The 20,972-nt window shown below is 48.0% G+C and overlaps 1 protein-coding gene across 1 annotated transcript; it reads left to right on the forward strand.

Moving 5' to 3' along the window:
* The first annotated feature begins 97 nt into the window (after positions 1-97).
* Positions 98-16,018, forward strand: TTI1 (TELO2 interacting protein 1). Its single transcript, XM_062589386.1, has 7 exons — positions 98-2,397; positions 2,888-3,082; positions 3,900-4,048; positions 4,886-5,026; positions 6,481-6,685; positions 7,361-7,448; positions 14,175-16,018. The coding sequence occupies exons 1-7, from the start codon at positions 111-113 to the stop codon at positions 14,407-14,409; spliced, it is 3,300 nt and encodes a 1,099-aa protein (XP_062445370.1). The 5' UTR covers positions 98-110; the 3' UTR covers positions 14,410-16,018.
* The last annotated feature ends 4,954 nt before the right edge of the window (positions 16,019-20,972 follow it).

Here is a 20,972-nt window from a genome sequence, read left to right on the forward strand (position 1 = left end):
TCGGGGGCCGCCCGGCCCGGCCCGGCCCGGCCCGGCCGCCTCGCAGCCCCGGCGCGGAGCGGCCCCCAGAGCACTGCTTTCCCGTCGCACAGACGGGGCAGCCGCGGAGCATGGCCGTCTTCGACACGCCGCAGGAGGCCTTCGGGGCCCTGCGGCCTGCCTGCGTCCAGCTGACCAAGGCCCAGACCCGCGAGAACGTGGCGCAGCTGCAGGCCCGCCTCGCGGCCGTCAGCGCCCCGGCCCTCCAGGAGCTGCAGGAGTACGTGCTCTTCCCGCTGCGCTTCGCCCTCAAGGTGCCTGGACCCAAGCAGGAGCGCCTGGTGCAGAGCGTGGTGCAGTGTATCTCCTCTGTCCTTGCAGCAACTCGTGTGAAGAAGCAAGAGCTCCTGCAGGAGCTTTTCTCTGAGCTCTGTACGTGCCTCTCTCCCCCTTCTGGCTTGAACAAAACGTCCTTGCTGTCAGAGGAGTTAAAGCTGGCTGTAATCCAAGCGCTGCACACTCTGATGCATTCGGCTTGTGGGGATGTTATCTTGTCTCTCTATCAACCTTCCACCCTTCCTCTTCTAGGATTTGCTGTATCTTTGCTTCTGGGCCTAGCAGAACAAGAAAAAGCAAAGCAAATTAAGATCTCTGCTTTGAAGTGTTTACAGGTCCTAATTCTGCAGTGTGACTGCCAGGAGCATCAGCACCTAGATGAAGATGAGGCACAAAAATGTGGGGATTTGTTTGCTTCCTTTCTGCCTGGGATCTCTATTACACTGTCTCGGATTATTACTGGAGATGTCAAACAAGGCCATACAACCACTGTTTCTGCCATCAAACTCTTCTCCCGGATTGTTGGCTTAGTAATGTCTGATGAACAGCTATCAAGAGTTCCAAAGAATAAAGAGAAGCTGTCAGTGGAACAAAGCAGAATATCAGAACTCATGATCCATAGAGGATCTGACTGGAGTAAAAGTACTGCAGAAAAACTTACTCTCCTCGTGCATAGGATAGTTGAATTTTCTTCAGTTCATCCCCACTGGAAAGTGAGACTGGAGCTAGTAGAACTAGTATATCACTTAATGAGGAATTGCAAGAAGTCACTGGTGGACTCATTCAGTCATCTGTTAAAGGCCTTGGTTGGGCTGGTTAATGATGAAAACAGCGAAGTCCAAAACAGATGTAATGAGGTTCTGCAAAGCATTGCAGAACAGAGGATAGTAGCAGAAAACAGGGCTCTTGCTGATGTTCTGTCAGAGAATCTCCATTCCCTTGCCACAGCTCTCCCTCGCCTGATGAACTCTCAGGATGACCAGGGCAAATTTTCTACTTTGAGCTTATTACTTGGCTATTTGAAGCTTCTGGGCCCCAAAATTAACATTGTCCTCAACTCTGCAGCCCACCTCCACCGTCTCTCCAAAGCGCTGATGCAAGTTCTGGAGCTGGATGTGACAGATGTGAAGATTGTAGAAGACCGACGCTGGGGTTCTGAAAGCTCATACGAACCTTCAGGCTGCCTGCAGAAGGGAAAGTGTCAGAAGAAGTACTTCCGCTTCTTCACAGAGGAGAAAGTTTTCCAGCTCCTTCAGCAAGTTTGTCGTGTTCTTGGCTACTATGGGAACCTGTATTTGCTTGTGGATCATTTCATGGGGCTGTACACTGAGTCTGTCATGTACCGAAAGCAGTCTGCTATGGTCCTCAATGAGCTGATTGCAGGAGCTGCTGGAGTGGGAGTAGATATCCTTCACGAAAGGGAAGATTCAGTGAACATGGACAATCTCAAAGGGAGCATAACATCCATTCTTGATGAATACACAGACCAGGCAAATTGGTATTTGATCACTAGTATTGATACAGAAGAAGTTGGCTCCGAGTTCTCTGTGCAGCATTCAGGACTTCCTGCCAGTCCAGGAAGGGCACGCAGCAGTGTTCTCATTCCATCCTCAGACCCACACCTTTCTACCCGCACTATGAATGGCAACATCTGGCAGATTTGTATCCAGCTGGAAGGGATCGGCTCTTTTGCTGCTGTCCTAGGGAAAGAGTTTCGGTTGCTTCTGCTATCAGCTCTTTACCCTGTGCTGGAAAAGGCTGGTGACAAGACTCTACTCATTAGTGAGACAGCAATGGGGACACTGGTAGACATATGTGAGGCCTGCAGTTATGACTCTGTGCAGTGTTTGATTAATGAGAACTCTGACTATCTCGTGAATGGGATTTCCTTGAATTTGCGCCAGTTGGCACATCAGCCACATGCTTCCCGAGTCCTGGACACTATGCTGAGGCATTCAGATGCCAGCTTGCTGCCACTGGTAGAAGATGTCATCCAAGATGTCCTGTCTACACTTGATCAGTCTTACGATAACCAGGCTTCCACTTTCCTCAGGGTCCTCTACTCATTAATGGCAGCTTTAGGTATCTAAATGATGTTTACTTTGCATAATTCAGTCTTACTTTCACCAAGGGTACTTGTCTCTGACCTTTCAGCTTACAATGGGATATTCCAAAGGCAGTCTCAAGTAGATGAGATACTGTAGCATGGTGACAGCTTTGCTTTGCTTGATGGACCAGCTTCCAGGCAAAGATTGCACACAGTGATCACTATCCACAACCAGTTTCCTGCTGTCTTTCAGCACTGTAGGACCATAGCCTGTGCCAGTTCAGAAAGGATAGATTTACTCCTCCTGTAAGTGTTCTGTAGGAGCACGAGGTCTACATCAGGGTTTTAACATTCTCTTCTTACACCGTCAGGGAGGTCATGGTGATTTGACAGTTGGTGCCTCATTCTGCAGTTCAGTTCCGCAAGATTTAAGTCATGTTCTTCTCTCAAGGAATCTGTGGTACCTTGCTGGCTTGCAGGATGGGATCATGACTGCTTTTTGACTTACCAGTTCCTCTTTTTCAGTCCAGTGGTTTGGAACATCCTGCAGCGAGGAACACCAACAAGGGCAGACTGCTGAGTGGCAGAGCAGAACTTTGTCCCAGATGCAGCAGCAGCAGATTGTGACAAGGCAAGAAGTGGAGCAGTTCTTCCTTGACTATGTCAGACAGAAGCAGATTGCAGAGGGCAATCTCTCTGACACAGATGAGGAGGAGGCAGGTCAGTACTGTGCAGGGCTGGGGAATAGTATGTTCAACTTAGGGAAAGACAGAGACCCCTGAGGTTTTCTTTTGTCAGATGGGGAACATGGGGCCAGGCTGAAATACTACCACTCCTGGCCATCTCGGGTCCACTTTGAGCAGACTTTAGTCCATATAAGGTGCTACTGGGTGTTTTTGCTTAGTTCTGTGCTCTGGAAAGCAAACAAAGAAGGTAAAACAGTTGCAGATCAAAGCTTGCTCTAGCTCTCAGACACGAAAAAAAGCTACCGAGCTTTTCCTCACCTCATAATAGGGCTTTGCACATGAGGTTCAGGTCCCAAAGTTGCATCTTTGCAGAATTCTATTGCATTGTCCTCCCCTTGCCTTGAGAAGCTCTGTACCATTTCTTTCCTAGCTTATGATGACACTATTTCCTTCCTGCCTGGCCTTGGTAGGCCCTGCAGACATTCAAATAGGGTACATTTGCTGTCTCTTTACTGGACTGTGCTGCGATCCTGACCTTTAAATACTTCATCTTTAAATACCCAGGCTTTTCATTTTTAATAAAAATCAATGGGAAATAAAGAAGTCTGTGGTGAGGAGAGACTGCAAATGTCAGGCTAACTACACTGTCCAGTAAAGAAAGCAAATCTTCCTTTCCCCAGTCCCACACTCTCACTGAATCAGCCACTTAACTTACAGAACTTGAGCACAGGCTTGACTATACCTAGATCAAAAATGCCAAAGGTCTTTTTTGGGAGTCTGCAGAAAAGTCGTGAGTGGATATTAGGATGTCTCAGAATTTTCAAGTCATTATCATAGTTTTTGTTTTCTAGATGGAATCCCCCCCATTGCTAAGCCTAAGCCAGACAACTCTGACACAGAAGGAGAAACTCCACTGCCAAGCCACGCTCAGCTGGCCAAAGATGTGATGGAAAGGTGCATCCACTTGCTATCTGACAGGAACCTCCAAGTGCGGCTAAAGGTTAGTAGACACAAGCCATGAAGGGGGCTCATGATTCATCAGCACATACGTGATGCATGTTGGGCTTCCTGCCATAATGGGGTTAATGCTGCCTTATGCCTCTTTAGGACAGACCCTCCAAGTATTGGCAAGAAGAAGGGAGACAGTTTTCTGAGAGCAGCCTGGCTGTGTTTTCCCAGAACAGACTGAACACAGTCTCATTGGTGGCTGAGGTCACATCAGGGGTCATTCCTCAATGCTCATAGTAGTTAAGTCTCATGCCTCTGTCTTTGGAGGAGAAACATCTTTCTCCCATCTAGGCCTCCCATCCCCCCTTACTCAATCCACAGTGCGGAAACTGATAAACATTTCAGAAGTTTCTAGGGTGATGATAAGCAGGGCTGAGTCTGAATTTTTTAATTATGAAAAATCCTTTGAAGGTGGCCTCCTTTTAAAGTGCAAAGCAAGACAGAAAATGCAGCAGTGAGGCATAACCCAGATTCTTACCACACAGGTCGCAGTTGCGCTAGGCAATTCTGTTGATGTTCTGTAGCAACACCAGGGTCCTAGTGCATAGCTCAGCTTGCAGGATCAGGCCGGAAGTTGTGCCCTCGTCCAGCCTAGCCCATGTAGCCCAGCATGAGTTATGTCACTGTGCTACTCGTCGCTTTCAGAATAGGCCTGTGTTCTGTGCACTGTTCAGTGGATCCCAGTTCACACTGAGATAAAACACTATCCTTTTGCTTTATTACCTTACTTTTCCTTGCTCCCTGATGTAACTCTGGGGATCCACCTGAATGCCTGGTGTTTCTGGTGCTGCAGCAGTCTGAAAGTCTGTTACTTACCCCTCATGTACAGGTCCTGGATGTACTGGAGCTCTGTGTAATTGTCCTGCATCCTCATGGAAACCATCTGCTTCCCATGGCTCATCGTGTCTGGCCAGCTCTCATCACCCGGCTGATTAGCGATGACCCTCTGGCAGTGCTCAGAGCCTTCAAGGTACAGCAGTGAATGCTTGCCAACAGCTTTCAAGTTGGTGCTCAGAAGGCAAGCAGCTAAGCCACTGCTATGGCCTGGATGAGAAGCACTCACTTCATAGAGTGGTGTTTTTAAATGTAGCTCAAAACAGGGGTACCACCTTGCAGGAGGTAGATTGATACCACTATTGCAGCTTATCCACAGATCATACTTTGACACTGTTCCTGTGGGAAACAGCAGTATTAATTGTTATTACAGGGAAGGGGAAAACAGTTATTTTACAGCCTAAGGAGCTCTCAGAGGCACTGTATAGTGCAGCTTATCCCTTGCCTGAACCACAGTCTCAGCAACCCCCTTCTTAGTCTGAAGAGGAGGGAAATCTTTCCAAAGATTTTGTGATTGGGGCATTGCTTGCAGTGGGGGGGTTGGAATTGCAGCTGTACCTAAAGCAAAGACTTAGCTTCATAACAATGCCGCTTATGGTTCCTGACTCTCCCAGTTAACAGCATTCTCTTCCTGAATCAGGAAGCTGGACAATAAAACATGTTACTTGAGGTTGCCAGCCCCAGAATTTTGCAGGGCTTCCTCTGCTATGCAGAATGAGATTCATTTTAGAGTCCTTCAGCATGAAGTATAGGAAAGTTTCAGTGCCCCAAATTCCAGTAGTCATACACTAGAATCTGAGTAGCTATACATTGCATGTGCCTGCCTTAGAAGAATGGAGAGACTGCTACCCAAAAGCTCATTAACACTTGAGAAGTTCAAGGGATCATTACAGGTAGCACTGCATTTAGATTTTGTTACGAAAAATGTTGCAAGACTGTATTCCTTCTAAATCTCAGAGCAAGAAGTATAGCATCAGTGTAGGCAGAATACAACACAGCCAGGATCTCAGTTCTGCACACTAAGACCACATACATGAGCTTTGTGAAGAGACAGGTTTTATACACGGGGATTGGCCCCATGGGTCAGTCCTTCAGTTGTACATGTATTTAAGGCTATTCTCTAGTCTAGTTTGGTTTTTATCCTGGCTTCACACTATTAGTGCTGAGTGCCCTCTGCTATAACGAGTTGACCTTTCTGCTCTATGGCATACTTATGAGGATGGACTGCTTTCACAACAAAGGCGATTTATATTTTAATGGGATCTTTCATCAGAGGCTGCTTCAGGACTTCTGAATAACGCTTCACAATCTATCCTTTGCTTTACTGTGCTAAGGAGGAAAGTCCCATCCCAAGAGGTCAGCAATATGAAATTGAAGAACAGGATTGGCTTTCCCTATCAAGCATGTGTCTTTTGCTCATTGTGGAAGCAGTGACAGGTATAGTCACATTGATCTCAACTGCAAACAGCTATCAAGGGAAAATGCCTCATCCCCTAGACCTGGTGAAGATTGCTGAGCATAGCATTCTTAAGCAGCCTACTCAGGCTTGTATCCACACTTATCCTCCAGTAACTGGTGTTTCTCCTTTAGGTGCTATGTACCTTGGCTCAAAAGTGTGGAGACTTCCTGAGGCAAAGGTTTTCCAAAGATATCCTACCTAAGCTGGTCAGTTCCCTCCTCAGCCAAGCCCCAGCCAGTGCCAGAGCTGGGCCTGTGTACAACCACACGCTTGCCTTCAAGTTACAGCTGGCCGTGCTGCAGGGACTGGGTTCTCTGTGCGAGAAGTTAGACATGGGTGAGTACTGAGGAAAGTATTATGTAATATGAGATCTCTGCTAGGCTTAACTTCCCTCCTTTGAGCTTAGCTGACCAGGCCTGTACTTGCTTCTCATCCCTCTGCTGCCTCATAGGATTGATTTCCCAATCTTCCCCAGCCTCCTCCCTTTCAGGTCATAAAGAGGAGATAGTCACTTCACTCCCCAAGAAACAAACGGATGGAGAAGATTCTCAGTGCCCTGTAGAATCTGACTGCTCCTCTCATTTGTGCATGGAAAGTGGTTATAAAGTGAGTTGCTGCATGCAAATTGTGTTGGGCCATGCTTTGTTCTTAGCTAACTGAAGAACTGGAGCCCAGATAAGCCTCCAGACTAAGATGACTGATTCCATTTAGGGGCATCTCTCTGGGTGACCCTTAAAATGCAGCACATTACATTCTTCTACTGAATGAACCTCTGAAATTCTCCTGGAATTTTTGGATGCCACTTTGATGAGGAAATACATTTGCTGGTTAGTTGTTCTTGTACTCCCTCAATGCCCTTGATTGCTTTCTCAGCCCTGCAGCAAGTGCTCAAGGGGACAGGGCAGAAGAGCTCTGGGTCAGACAGTTGGAAGGCTCAGAAGCCACTTGCTGCCAATTTAGAGCAGCTGAGTAGGTTACCTCCTACCGTTCTCTTCTGTTCCATTTCTGCAGGCGAGAGTGACCTGAATAAAGTGGCAGATGCCTGCCTGATCTACCTCAGCGCCAAACAACCCATGAAATTGCAAGAAGCTGCCCAGAGGTAATGTCTCTTAAATGCAGGTGCATCAGGTGTACAAGGAGCACAGGGAAGGAAAACAAATAACCCTTTAATACCTTTTCCCATTCCTCCCCTTCCCTGCCCCCGCCAGAATATTTGAGTCCTGTAGAGCAGTCTCTTGTGGAAGTTAACCCCTTTCTCTGGTGAAGTAGCAGTTACTATCAAATTGAGCTCTAGAGATTAGCTTGTCCAGAAATTACTGTTTATTTTCAAATTACCTCTCAATTCATTTGGGGCAGAGCAGGGAAGATGAGCTACTTGCTTTATGCTAACCGCCTTGTAAACTAGAATTCTTAGGACTCTTGGCCCATTGGTGGGATAAAGCTGCAGAGGGGAAGACACTTATACAGGAGAGTGTGTCAGATATTCCCATGTATTCTATCACTACTGGGTTTCAGGCTTAGTATCTTCTGCAGGCCAAGATTTACTTTTGTTACCCTTCTGTTTCCCACCTACCTCCTCATGACTCCTGTGCCATTACCTCAGTCCCTGTGCTGCAGAGACTCTTTACAAGGGGGCTTTATACGTCTTTCAGTCCTATCTCCTAGACTTCGAGTCGCACCAGAACCAACATGGTCTCACCCACCAAGAGTTTTACCTAAGACTTCATAATTTCTCAGAAGTATTGTTCAAAACTCATTGCTTGTCACCAGAGAAACACCAAACAGCTTGCAGCCTTGCAAGCTCAGACAGTAAAGCCTGTTCAAAATTAAATTACTCATGTGGATCAGAACCATCAGAAGAACAGGTCTGTTGTAGGACCTAATGAAATGACTTGCCTTTCCAAAGAGGCCAATCCTTCCCGGGCTCAGCACATTAAGTCTATGAAGTATTGACAGACAGATTTGGTTGGTCTTCAGAATCCTGCTCTGCATGTCCTGCTGTCCTGATAAGAAGCCACTATTGTCATATGTTGTCACCTGGAGAGAAGACCAGAGGTTTCAGCAGACAAAATCAGTTACAGAATGTGTAAAGTGACCAAGAAAACCAGGCATTTCTTTTTCTGCTGAAGGGCAGGGGTAAAAGCTACCCTCCTTCTCGGTGGCTAACCTTCCCTTCCCCGAATGGGAGAGGAACCCAGCTGTGGGCAGGTTCAGCAAGCATTGCAGAGTTCAGAGGGCAGACTGTTAGAAAAGGAAAAACTATCCTTTACCTTTCACTTGAGTAGAGGGCTCCCAGGGGTGTGCAAGGTGTGAAAAGCTTTTGTGTGATTGGGCAGCAGTTAAGGCAGAGAGAGCTCTCAGAAGCTGTAGCCACCATACCTTTCAGTTTGTATTCCTGAGCTGGTGAGAATAGGTTTATTTTTACCTTTGTGGCTTTTATTGCATCGCAGCAGGCTTCATCAGCATTCTTCCTGCAAAGGGTTTCTTAACTGAAGGATTGTATACCCTTAATACAATATACCTTTCCTCTGTATAAGCAAAGCAGAACACCAGTTATTTGGAATCTTAAGCTTTTAAATCACAACACAGTAGTCTAAAGAGCTGTGTAATTTAACAGTGGTGGGGGAGAAATATTGAATTAGCTTTATCATTAGACGTTATATTGTCAAGCAAGTCCACTGTGTTTGGAGAAAAAGGGGAGCAAAGTTCAAGGCAAGTGTAATTTTCTCCTGTGTAATATTTTTATTTTGCTTTTAAGTGAAAAATACCACATGTCACACTGCTCCCCCTATGTTTTTAATGCACCATATGTTACATTTCATTGAACAAAGCAAGATCTGTGAACAGCTCTCTGATAGCTCTGTTGCCCAGACAGAGACATGCATCAAGGCATGTGTCATGCCTGACCTGATATAGGGTAGTACTTTTATCTTTTAAATATAATGCAGAATATGTGGTTTCAACTTGCAACAGTCAAAATTAGTTTGTACCATAACAATCAGCTATAGTTCCATGATAAGAGCAATTTCTCAGTTATACTTCAGCTTCCTTTCTCCAGCTGTTTAAGCATCAGATTCCTCTAAGCCTCACTCCTTTTCTTTGCTCTCCATGTGCCTGAAAATAATCCTGCAAAATAAGCTCAGGCTATGATATGGAAGGCCATATCTAGGCCTTTGTATCTAGGTAAGGGCAAAGTTATCAGCCTGCTGCATGAAAAATTCTGCATTTTAAATGCTGCTAAAAACAGATATAACAGAAATAATCTTACCCACAGCCTGAGTCCCAGTGTAAGTCACTTGACAACCCAGCATTATCACTGCAGAAATCATACAAGGTAAAGAGATATTTGGAATCAGCTTGCCATTTTGATTTATACTAACTGATAATTCCCAACAAGAAGTTGTCACTATTGCTCACCTTAGTGGATTCTAATTGAATCTATGAGTTGTGACCTGCCAGGAGCAAGGTTAGCTCTTATGAAGCCAGTTATATTTCCAGTTGACTGAGATTGATTCTAAAGTGAAGATTCTGTAGGTGCATAAAGGGCTAAGCAGGAACTTTTGGCCAAGGTGCTGGAGCTTAAAGGAAGAAAAGAAAAGAAAAAAAAAAGCAAGAGGAAGCTTTGTCTGTCTTACAGGGATGTTATCATGCTACAGGAGCTGTTTAATCCCATTTGTGGGCCCTGTAGTTTTATTAGAAGAAACAGTGGGAGTAAGTGAATGTGGTATATGCAGCATAGTGCAATACTCAACAGGCAGAAATAGATGCTGGGAAAAAATTAGTTCTAGTATGTCCGAGGAAGGGAAAATGGTACAGCAGGCTTTACTGTAAAATGACTAATAGTGATATTCCAGGAGGGGAATATTATTCAAAGCTTGTAAAAATAAATAATTTATAATAACACGTTATTATATAATACACAATAATAAATAATACATGCACTGAAGAGGACTTGGAAAAACCAGGAAACACTAGCTACATCTTTGCTTCTATTGAAAGTAAGCCTGTGCAGATATGAATAAAGTGGCCAGAGGCCCCTGAGCAGCTAAGGAATTTTGTGGTGGAAGTAAGAACAGGTAACAAGGTAGAGAGGGAGAAGTTGTAAACTGAAAGTCACAATATGTAAGAATTGAGCTCCTGATCAGTTTATCAATTTGCATCATCCCTGGCAGATTTCTCACTTTCAAAAGAAAACAAAACTGAAGGAAAAGAGATTAAGAAATTGTCGTTGGCACATATTAACACTTTCAGAAGGAACAGTTTAGCTTTTTTTTTAAAAAAAAAAAAAAAAAAAAAAAAAACTTTGAAGTGACTGCTTTGAAATGAACACACAATTCTTTTTAATAAATCTTTAAAGCCTGTAAAGTTTACTATTTGACCTTTTGGTTAACATCCTGGATATAGAATCCCTCATCCCCCCACCCCAGGATGGGGAGATATTTTTTTCTCAGTTGTCACTGAAGTCTGTGGTCAGTTGTGTCTAAGTTAACATTCAGCAGAGATGCAAAAGCCAAAAATATCCTTTTGCCAGTCTGTTCACATTGTGCCTGTTTGCTTTAGATTTACTTAGACCTTGGGAAAAAACAAAGCAACAGAATAGTCTAACACCACTCTGTGCCAATAGAACAAGTTGTTTAGTACAACTGGAAAAAACAGGAGCTATTTTTGGACCTTTTTAGATACCGAAGTTGATTACATAGTATTAAAGACACTTCTTTTGGTTTGACTGTGTAGTTTATTGGCTACTTACTGACAGCTGTCATTTGCAAGCTGGGCTGAAGAACACTAAAACAGCCACCTGCACAAGGCAAAATACAGTAAAATTATATTTAAGTAAAAAAGCAAAAACAAAAAACAAACCTGGATTAATCCCAGGATTCTTTGCCATGGAAACAGGTTGCTTAGAAACTACCTAAGAGTTAGTTTGAAAATGTAGAAGTCAAGTTGTTCTTTAAGCTGCACAGCATTCCAGGTTATCAGGAGATAATCACATGCCTTAGGCCATTATGGGCACAAGAGGCAGTGGAGTTCTCCAGGGACCAGCTAATCTCTTGAGGGTTGCTCTCTCTGGAGCAACTGATTGGGAAGAGGTTGGAGAGCAGGATATCTTCGCTCAGGATGTAAGAAGTAAGATTGTATATGTGCTGGAAAAGCAGAAGACATCTGAATAACATTCTCTTTTCCTATATTTACTTCCTAGTGATTCATATTTCTTGCCTAGTCTCCCCACACTGACTGTTCCTATCAGCCCCAGCCATGAGGAGTGAAGATTGTTTCTCTGCAGCTGCCCACCATCAGCAGCCCATCAGAAGCTAGGGGAAGCCAACTGGAACCTGCTGTTTCCTGGCAGGTGGGCAGCTGCACGCTCACACAGTCATGGCTAAGTGAGCACTAGCAGGGCCAGGAGAGCACTGACAGCTGCCAGAACTTGGAGAGCTATTACAGGGATTTCACCAGGTGGAAGCTCTAGACCCTGCCCTAGCAAGCCTGCTTGCACTTTCGCTCAGTCTGGCACCCATGGGAGGGAGGCTAGCCCGCAGTTCAGACCAGCTCTTCCTTTTCCAGTCAGCATAATTACAACAATAGCAAGCTGGGGGAGCAGAGATCCCCATGAATTCACCTGAGTCCGGTCATCCCCCAGAAAGAAGGCACTGCTGCCGGTACAGACATTTCCAAGCACAGCTATCATTTTGGAGCATGTTCACATTGTATTCTTCTGGAAATGACAGATAAGGGCCACAAGTACCCTCAGGAACAGGCACTGGCTCACAGTGGCAACATACTTACTCATTGCTGTTCAGACACCTGCACTGGGAGAGACAGGCTACTGGTTAATAGCAAACAGGGAAAGGCAACTTCTTTGGCTGCTCATGGAGTAACAAGTGAGTCATACTTCAGTGGGATTATTGTGAAGAGGTAAAAGAGCTTTTTAGTGCCTCCATCTCGCTTCTTCACTTTTTCAGATTACCTATAGCATTCCCCTCCCTTTCAGAGCGCAAGAGATGAGAGCTTCTAAACAGGATTTTTGCCTGCTCTAGACAGGAAGCAAGCTCACTTTAGGGGTAGATATCTTAGAAGTTTTGACAGCCATCAAGCCTGTTTTTATGTGGATTTTGTAGCAGATGATATCTGGTTTTCATTTTAGAGAGGAATTCTATCCGGTAATTCATAGGGGAACAAGGAGGTCTCCACTCTGATTTCTTGTCATATTTTCTCCCCCCAGCTGTTTTTCTCCTCTATGACCCATTGATTTCATTGAAAGCTAGACACTTGAAGGTCTGTGACTATGCATTTACTGAGGTCTCAGAAAGCTGGTTCAGAAGTTTGGTAAGTGCTGAGTACAACTGGTGCTCAGTCTCCCCTGGAGCACAGTGTACCTAACCCCATGCAGGATGAGCCCTCACAGGGCTGTCAGGGGATCTTGTAAATTCTAGTTTAATTTTGTACATGGCACAGCCAGGGAGCTTAATAACCAGTTAAGCCCAATATGCCTTCTCTGCATCAAATCCTGACACAAACCTAGTCAAGCCCAAAGGTTACTGACAACAAGAACTGGCAGAAAGAAATGAATAAGTGTAACTCATGCAAATTAGCCATTTGCTCTTTTGCTCCTAGAAGCTTCCTGTTCTTCCACAAGACTATCTGCAGCATCTCTGTTACAGCAGCTCACAATTGGAGTCAGAAGTGTGAAGTGCATACTCAAAAGTTAAATCCCCCATCTTACCTGGCATATTGAAATTCAAAGTGAAAGCCATCAGCACAATAGTAAAAAACATTATTGGAAGTTGTCACTTCTCTCTTCCTCCATTTTATTCTTAATGAAGGTTTATTTAGAAAACAAAAAAGAAATCCCACTCTGTAAATCCTTCTCTCTGAAAGATGCTTTGCAGAAGGAAAAAGACTTGGAGACAGCTAATAAGAACTTGTCCTGAGGAGAGACTCTGAAGCAAGAGACCTCTCATAAGTGGAACGCCCCCCCAGCACAGCATTCAACTCTCCTGTGGCCTAGCTTAGACAGGTGTCCAGAAAACCCCTCATTTTTAACACTGCTGAAAGGGTGGCTTGTTTGGCTGGGTTGACCCTCACTCCCCAGAAAACAGGGTAAGTGAACAAAGCACAGAACCTCTTTTGAAGATCTCTCTGAGAGAGACAGTCCAGACATAAGTAGTATGTGCAGTACTCTGTAGTCACCTCTCTAGCACTTGCCCCCTGTCAGGACAGGCTGATTTAGAAAGGTTTTTGCCAGCAGCACTATTGCTTTCTGTTTGAGTTGGAATACTTTTATTCTCAGCCATGTTGGCTTAGTTCTCTACATTCACTTGCAAGTCCTCTACACCTCCCCAGTGACCAGGCTCCACCTGGCTGTGCTTACCACAGGACAGTAGCAAGACCTCCGTGGGGTCCTCCCTCACTGCTGTAAGAGGCCACTGCTCTGCTGCCTTACTCTTGAACCACCACGAGTCTCACCTACAGAAGATTCAGTCCTCTGAGTTTAGTACCCCCTCCTGTGATGCTGAGACCTTATGCTGAGTCTGAAGCCTGGCTCAGTTATTCACCAGCTCCTTGTTTGATGTCAATAATGCACCACTTAGCATAATAACTGTTTTTCTCCCATTTTCCAGTAGTCGTGAAACTACTGAACTGTCTTCTCTTGGTCACAGAAACCATCTTAGTGGCTGTGCAATGAGCCTCCAAATCTGTTCAGCTGTCAGAGGTTACAGGCAACATCAAAGCTTTCCACTGTTTTTTATTAATGGCCCTTTTGGGAACAAAACAAAAAGCATTCTCCTTACTCTTCTCTCCTTTCTTCCCATTCTTTCAAAAGTGTTTTCCTCCACTTAATGCACGTGGAACCTGACACCACCTGGCTCCTCCTCAATGAGCTCTGCTGCCCTCACCTGTATGAGCCTCCACATACCAGCCTCCGTCCTGTGAAGCTAGGTGGGATGGGAAGACAGCGGAATGAATTCACCGATAACGTGCTCTTCCTGTTGGAGATGTTACAGCAACAGGAGAGCAAAACACTGCAGACTGGCAAACAAGCAGCATCTCCTCCTTGATACACCCATGCAGGAGCTAAGAGGGGAACGAGGAACTGCTGGGATAGTGCTCACTTGGGAAAACCCCATCATTTAGTGCCTGAATCATTCCAGGGGAAAAAGGAAAGGCTGCCAGTGTGGGATACTGGCTGAGACACCTCCCCATGGGCAGAGATTTTTATACAAAGGATGTTTGAGAATGAGGTAAATAAATTACCCTGATTTCTCTGCATTTGTACTTCCCTGCACACAGTGCTGGAGGGAAATCCAAGGGTCATATCATCTATTTCTTCGTTATGAGAAGAAAGTCATTTTCTGGCAGTAGCTTGTCTACATTTGATTGTGGAGTGATGTCCCTTCAGTCCTGACTCCCTTCTGGGGAGTTAATGTGGCTGCTGTCTGACCTCCTTGCATTATGAATAGAGAAACTGTGATACTCCCTCCTGTCCATAGCTGGAAAAATGATCCGGCAACTTGAGCTGAAAGCTATTTTCTGGCCTTTCCTCTTCTTAGGGACAGAATTCTCTTTGGGGTATGTAAGAAGTTTTTTTCTGATAGCAGCTGACATGAAAAACAAAAAAAGTTGCATTTCCAATAAATTCCTCACCACTGCTGCTGACAAGAGCAACAGTATCTGTTATCCTCTTAGAAATGTTGAGTCTGTTCCTTTATAATTTACTGTTTGGCAAGACCAGCTGGTGAGGCTAGACGAATGGATTGTGCTTTCTGGTTCTCCTACAGCTGAGCTGTAGCAGATTCTTTAGAAGAAATAGCCAACCTTGATTTACAACTTGTAAATGATTTGAGAATCTACCTCATTCCCAGATAACTTGTTCCCTGGTTAATTGTACTTCTTGTTAAGAATTTGCATGTCTCCCATGTGAATTTGTCAGGCTTTAGTTTCCAGCTCAAACTCTTCTGCCTTTCTGCACCAGACTGAAGAGCATCTACTGCAGTACCTCTCCTCCACAAGATATCTGATACCAGTCAACTCACTTCTGGGTAAAACTAGATAGAAAGGGCTTTTTTAAGTTGGTCTCTGTAAGGCCTGTTTTCCAGATTGCTTGCCCTTCTTAAGCTTATTTCTTAGACCTCTCAGATTTTTAACACCAACACTTAAGAACTAGATGAAGTACCTATCTGTACCCCAGCATAGCCTACCAAGTATATGTGTAGGTGTTCAGACAACGCAGACTGACATGTGGTGTGAGTGTGTTGGTGCCATGACTGCTTGAACGGGTATAGTGCAATGTGGTGAATCAAGAGGAAGATTACTGCTTTCCAGCCTGCTTCCTATCTGCTCCTGCAACAGGAGACCTCACTCCAGAACCGAGGAACTGGCCTTACCGCTTATCTGGAAGTTGTCATGAAGCTCTTGAGTCCTCCAGACTGATTCCTTGGAGACTGTCTACAGATGCTGCTTTATGTAGGTCAGCTGTTCTCAGACTGCTCTATCTCCTGGATTTGTTGGCTTCATCCAGAATGACTTCTGACACCAGGCTGCTTTACAATAGATACCTGTGCAAGTTTTATGCTAGTAAGGTAAAAGGACAGATTTCTTGATTGTAAACTTGGAAGCAAGCTCAGAAATAAGAAAAACAAGGCAATAAAGTGTGATTTTTATATGTAACCAGCTTTGTGCATCACTGTTGGGGTTCCCAGGTGACTGGTCAAAACTTTTCTTGGCTGTTGGGACCAAGGGGACTGCTGCTGATACCCCCTCTGCACTCACGCACGTGCACACATGCACACACACTCTCTCACATGTTCAGACTTTATTCCTGGTTGTTTTTCCAATAAAAGCCACAAGCTCAGCGACTTTATACTAACTGGGACAGAGCTACAGTTCAGCTTTTTCCTCTTACCTTTTTTAAATATGTATCAAGTGCTTAATTTTGGGTGGGATTTTGCACAAAGGAATCATTAAAATTGACCTGATGGGGGGAGGTGGGAGAGGCAAAAAGATGAAATATTACCTTTGGTCTTCAAAGCGTTCGTGAGGTTGCTGCAGGATTTTCTGGGTTGTTACAGTACTTAATAAAAATCATCTGTCAGATACACACATTCCTTCAAACCTATCTCTAGCTTGCCGCTAGTTCTTGGGGGAAGTCACACATGACAAATCAGCAGCATGGACACGGCACTCGGTGCTTCAGCCCAAACCATCTGTTCTGGCCCCTCCGCTCACCACTTCTCGCTGCCCGCTCTCTTGCCAGCGGCATGAGGTTGTCATGGGCTGTGCCTCTTGCCGGAGAATACAAGTTTAACACTGCTATGGGAAACCTCAGCCGTTTTCCTGCAACTTGTTATCAGCCCCCAAAGCAGGCTGGTGAGAAACACCCCTCCTATTACTGGGATTCACTGGCTTGTCACAGCTGCAGACAGACAAATGATTTATATCTGCACATGCTCTGCTGTGTTTGAATTTGTTACCTCTGGGAAGCAGAAGCATCCCAGCCTTGCTAGATTCACCTCAGCTGAAACATACAGCAAGCTTAAAAGAAAAATGAGCTTTATTCTAACTTGCTGTAGAATAAAGTTACATGTTTTTGTAAGGAAAAGCATAAAACCAAATGACATCTGACTAACGCTAGCCAGCAATCTCATTTCCAGTTGTCAGTAGGTGTTTGCTGGGGGCGTCAAAGCTAGTGCAGCACCTGCTCTGTTCAAGCCCAGGACCTCTAAGCAGCTTTTCATGGCCCTAAGAACCACAAAGGCAACACGGTAGCACTTCTGGTGTTATCTCTCAGAACTGACTAAAACAGCGGTGTGGCACAGCCACTTACCTTGCCCGCGACACCTCCGGGATGTTTGTGCTGCAGAGCTCAGAGGCTACATCACCCTTACTGAAGGCAATTTCCTTGCTTTAATCTTTCTCTCTAGAACTATTCCAACAGTCAAGTAGTTTTTGCATTTGCCCCAACGTTGACTGTTGTGCTTTGCGGGTTGTTGCATTATATGATCTTTTTTCTCTTCCATGACAACTGAGTCTACAAACCACCTATACGTTGGGAGTAAAAGCTTCCCCCAGTCACCAGTACCCAGAGGTGCTGACTACCTGGCGGGTGAGGAAGGCCCTTCAGTACAGACCCTGCACAAAGGTGCTACTGAAGCATCTGCTGCAGCCAAACATCTGCCAAAAAATCATCCTGTTCCAGGCCGGTCTCAGTGATCATGCAGACCACATCTAATGGGGTATCTGAGGACACCAACCATCATGCATCTGCACCAAGGCGTACCACCATCACACACCAAGACAGGCATGGGGCTCAGGAGCAAGAGGGCTGCATCAAGAAGTCCTTGACCCCCATCCAGCCTCACCCCAGCTGCTCTGTATCGCCCAGTCAAGTCTGTACAGCTGTTTGCAGGGCTAGGCTGCAAACCAAGTCCTGTGAGATCCTTCAGAGTTGCAGTTGTCTTCTACAAGAGAGGCCCCATCACCACAGGAATCAGGATGTCAAACGTGCACCTTCAGCTCTCCCTTCCCTGCGCCCGCCCCAGTGGTGGCCCTGGGGGTACCCACATGCGTAAGGCCTGGCCGGGTGGCCAGGGTGGGTCTTCAGGAGATCACAGCAATCTGAGGCCCAATGCAACAGCCTGCAGCATGAGACCTGGCCACCTCGCTCTCTGGGGTCCACGTCATTTCAGCTCGCTTGTGCCCTTTCCCAGACACCGCGGAGAAGCAATGACTCAACTGGTCCCGTTCACGTGGTGTTCCTAGCTCATGTTTCCTCCAGCCCCCTCAACTTTTTCCTCTGCGAAGGGATCACGGTATCACATCCAGCTTGCAAGGACACAGTGATTCACGCGCACGCCAGCACACCGTTTCCGAACCGAGCACAGAACGCAGCCTAGTTCCTCGCAGGCACTCTACCCCATGCTGGCAGCACGAGGGCCTGGAGAAAAGCAGCAAGATTTAGAGAAGCACAGATCAGTGCGGTTTAAAGAGGAAGAGGAGGCAGCGCTCTCCCTGCCAGCGCTTCCCACGATTGCTTTGGGGCCGGCAGCACTGCAGAGCCTGTCCGCAGCTGCACACCAACGTTAAAACAAAAGAGAAGAGCTGATGCGTTATGAAAAATGAACGAAACCTCGCCCTCCACATCCCCTAAAGCTACCCGAAGTGCAGAGTTCAGCGCGGTGGGCGGCAGTCACGGTCCAGCACGTCGCAGTCTCGCTCGCCGGGGTGCCGGAGCTCCCGGCGCCTTTGCCCCCCGAACGCGGCTCGCGCTGGTGTGCAGCTGCAAGGCTGAAGGACAACTCTGGGCCCGAGGCAACCAGAAGCGCTGTATCGTCCTCAGGGACGGGGATTCCCGCCGGGACCCGCGGGAGGCGGGGAGCGAGCCCGGCCGTCGCCCGGGGACTCCCGCGGAGGCTCCGTTTCAGCTCGCAACCCGGAGGAGCGACGGTGCCCGGCGCCTCGGGGAGGGTGTTCGGGGCACTTCTGATTGCTGCCAAAAAGCTGCTCGATGGCCTCTAGGAGACTTCAGGGGGCGAAGGGACTTTCCTGCCACACCAAGCTCAAAGCCTGCGGGGGAGGCGCGGGGCTCCTGGCAGGCACCGCGCTGCGGGCTGGTCCCTGTGGTGAAAAGGTTTCGGGAAACGGGGGACATCAGTGGTGCCTGATTCCCTCCAAGGAGCTTCAGAACAGACTTAAGGACAGACGCTGCGCCCACTCTTCCTCCGCTCGTTGCCTTTCCTGGGCATCTCCGCACCCCTGCTTTCTGCCTTCTCGTTTCCTCCCGCACATGCAAATCGCCTCGAGTGTCCCAGACGAGCAGAGCAGGAGCGGTGGCGTCGCCGGCAGGCTCAGCAGCTTTTACCCACTGCTTTCCACAGGTGTTTTGTGCATCTCAGAAAGCCACGACACCTCTTTCTCACTCTCCCACAGGCTGGCTTTGCAGATCAGAAACGCGGGGCCGAGCCCCCGCTGTCGCCGTGATGCCAGAGCCCCCAGGACAGCGGGAGCCCCGCCGCCACCCCAGCCCTGCGGGCGGCCCCGAGGTCCCGGCCCCGAGCGCCCCAGGAGCCGCGGCGCCGGACGGCGGGTTCGGCTCCGTTACCAGCCCCAGGGGAAGCAGCTGGAGAGCGAACAGCATTTCTCCCCAGGGAGATCTGCCTGGAAGCAACGCTTGCTCCGAACCCAGACGCTCGCCGGCTGCCCTGAAGCAAAGTAAGCCGGGGCAGGGTCTCGTCTCGCTCGCGGCAGCAGCGGGCAGAGCCGCGCGGCCGGCACCGCCGCCGGAGCCTGCGCCGGGCACGATTGCTCCCCGGCTGCGCGAGGGAGGAACGTGCCGCTCTCCAGCGGGGACAGCGCGGGCGGCGGGGGGCTGCCGCAGCGAGGGAACCTCTCCCGCTCCTCTCCCAGCTGCTGCCTTCCCTGCGTAACGGGGCTGGCGGCAGAGGAGCAAGCGGAACCTGCTGCACCAGCCAGAAAGGGGCCTTGGGCCGTCGCCGCAGCGCAGCTTAATAAACCAGCCGTCCGCCTGCCGGTTAAGCTGGCGCTGACCCGAGAGCCCCCCGCGCTGGGGGGCGGCGCGGGCTGCGCGCTGCCTCCTGCCCCACGGAGCAGATGCTGCCGCGGCGCGTGGGCTTCTGCCGCTCGTCAGCCTGCGTCCGACGGGGCCCTCAGGGCAGGACGGCAGGTCGTTCCCGAGCCTTCGGACAGGGGCAAAGGGGGATTTGGGGAGCAGAACAGTGCACACGCAGGGTAACTCACCCCGTGTGCGGCGCAGAGCCCCAAGGAGTCCGCAGCACCACTGGGGCTCGTGTGCTGGGGGCATCAGGAAGGCAAAACGAGGGCACAAACGCTCGCCGAGCCCATCAGGGACAAGACAAGACCCACCTGCGACTCCCTTCCCAGCCACTCATGCAGGCAAATGCACCTTCCCATACAGCTTTCCAGGCCCCTCTTGCTGCAGCTGCGCAGGATCACGGCCCCACCAGTGCACGCAGCTGCGCGCCCAGCCGGGGAGCGGGCTGGTGCATTAGCTGCATGAACGGATGCACAGCCGTGCACTGTCCTGCTGTCCGTGCAATCCCCTCCGCCACACGCCACTCGTCTCCGCCAGGCCTGCAAAGTTTCTCGGACACAGTTTCTCCACCCAGGTTATTGCTCTCATATGTAGCTCAATGGTTTCTCCAGGCTTCACAGCTCTGTTGGAAATTTTCTTCGTGGACGGCGTCTCCAGCTAGCAGCTTGTGTCCGTGGCAGCAGGGACGGGCACCGGGCCCGCCACAGTCACAGCAGCCTGTCACATCTCTTCCCAGCTTCGTTATCACCCCTGCTTTATTACAGGCAGAGTAAATTGCTTTTGTCTGAAGTGGGATAATGGTCAGAAGAGTGACTGTGTGGAAATGGCATTTTCATGACGCTCGGTTTTCCCCAGCAGTGACTTGCATATTAAGCTGGGTCCGTGTACAAACGAGTGCGAGGGCTTCATCGTTCCACTGCCTGCTGCACCCTCCTCTTCCTCCTCCTCCTCCTCCTCCAACCAGCTTTCGAAGCTCCGAGCGCCAGAAGCGGACGGGGGGAAACTACGGGGTGTTTGGTGCCACGCGCAAGGCAGAGCAGCAGCACGGGAGCC

Source organism: Rhea pennata, chromosome 16 (assembly GCF_028389875.1).
Source record: "Rhea pennata isolate bPtePen1 chromosome 16, bPtePen1.pri, whole genome shotgun sequence".
Classification (NCBI taxonomy): Eukaryota; Metazoa; Chordata; class Aves; order Rheiformes; family Rheidae; genus Rhea; species Rhea pennata.

Coding starts and splice junctions, on each gene's coding strand:
- TTI1 (XM_062589386.1), top strand. CDS start 111: ATGGCCGTCTTCGACACGCCGCAGGAGGCCTTCGGGGCCCTGCGGCCT. Junction 2,398..2,887: donor CTCATTAATGGCAGCTTTAG/GTATCTAAATGA, acceptor CCTCTTTTTCAG/TCCAGTGGTTTGGAACATCC. Junction 7,449..14,174: donor TTGCAAGAAGCTGCCCAGAG/GTAATGTCTCTT, acceptor TTCTTTCAAAAG/TGTTTTCCTCCACTTAATGC.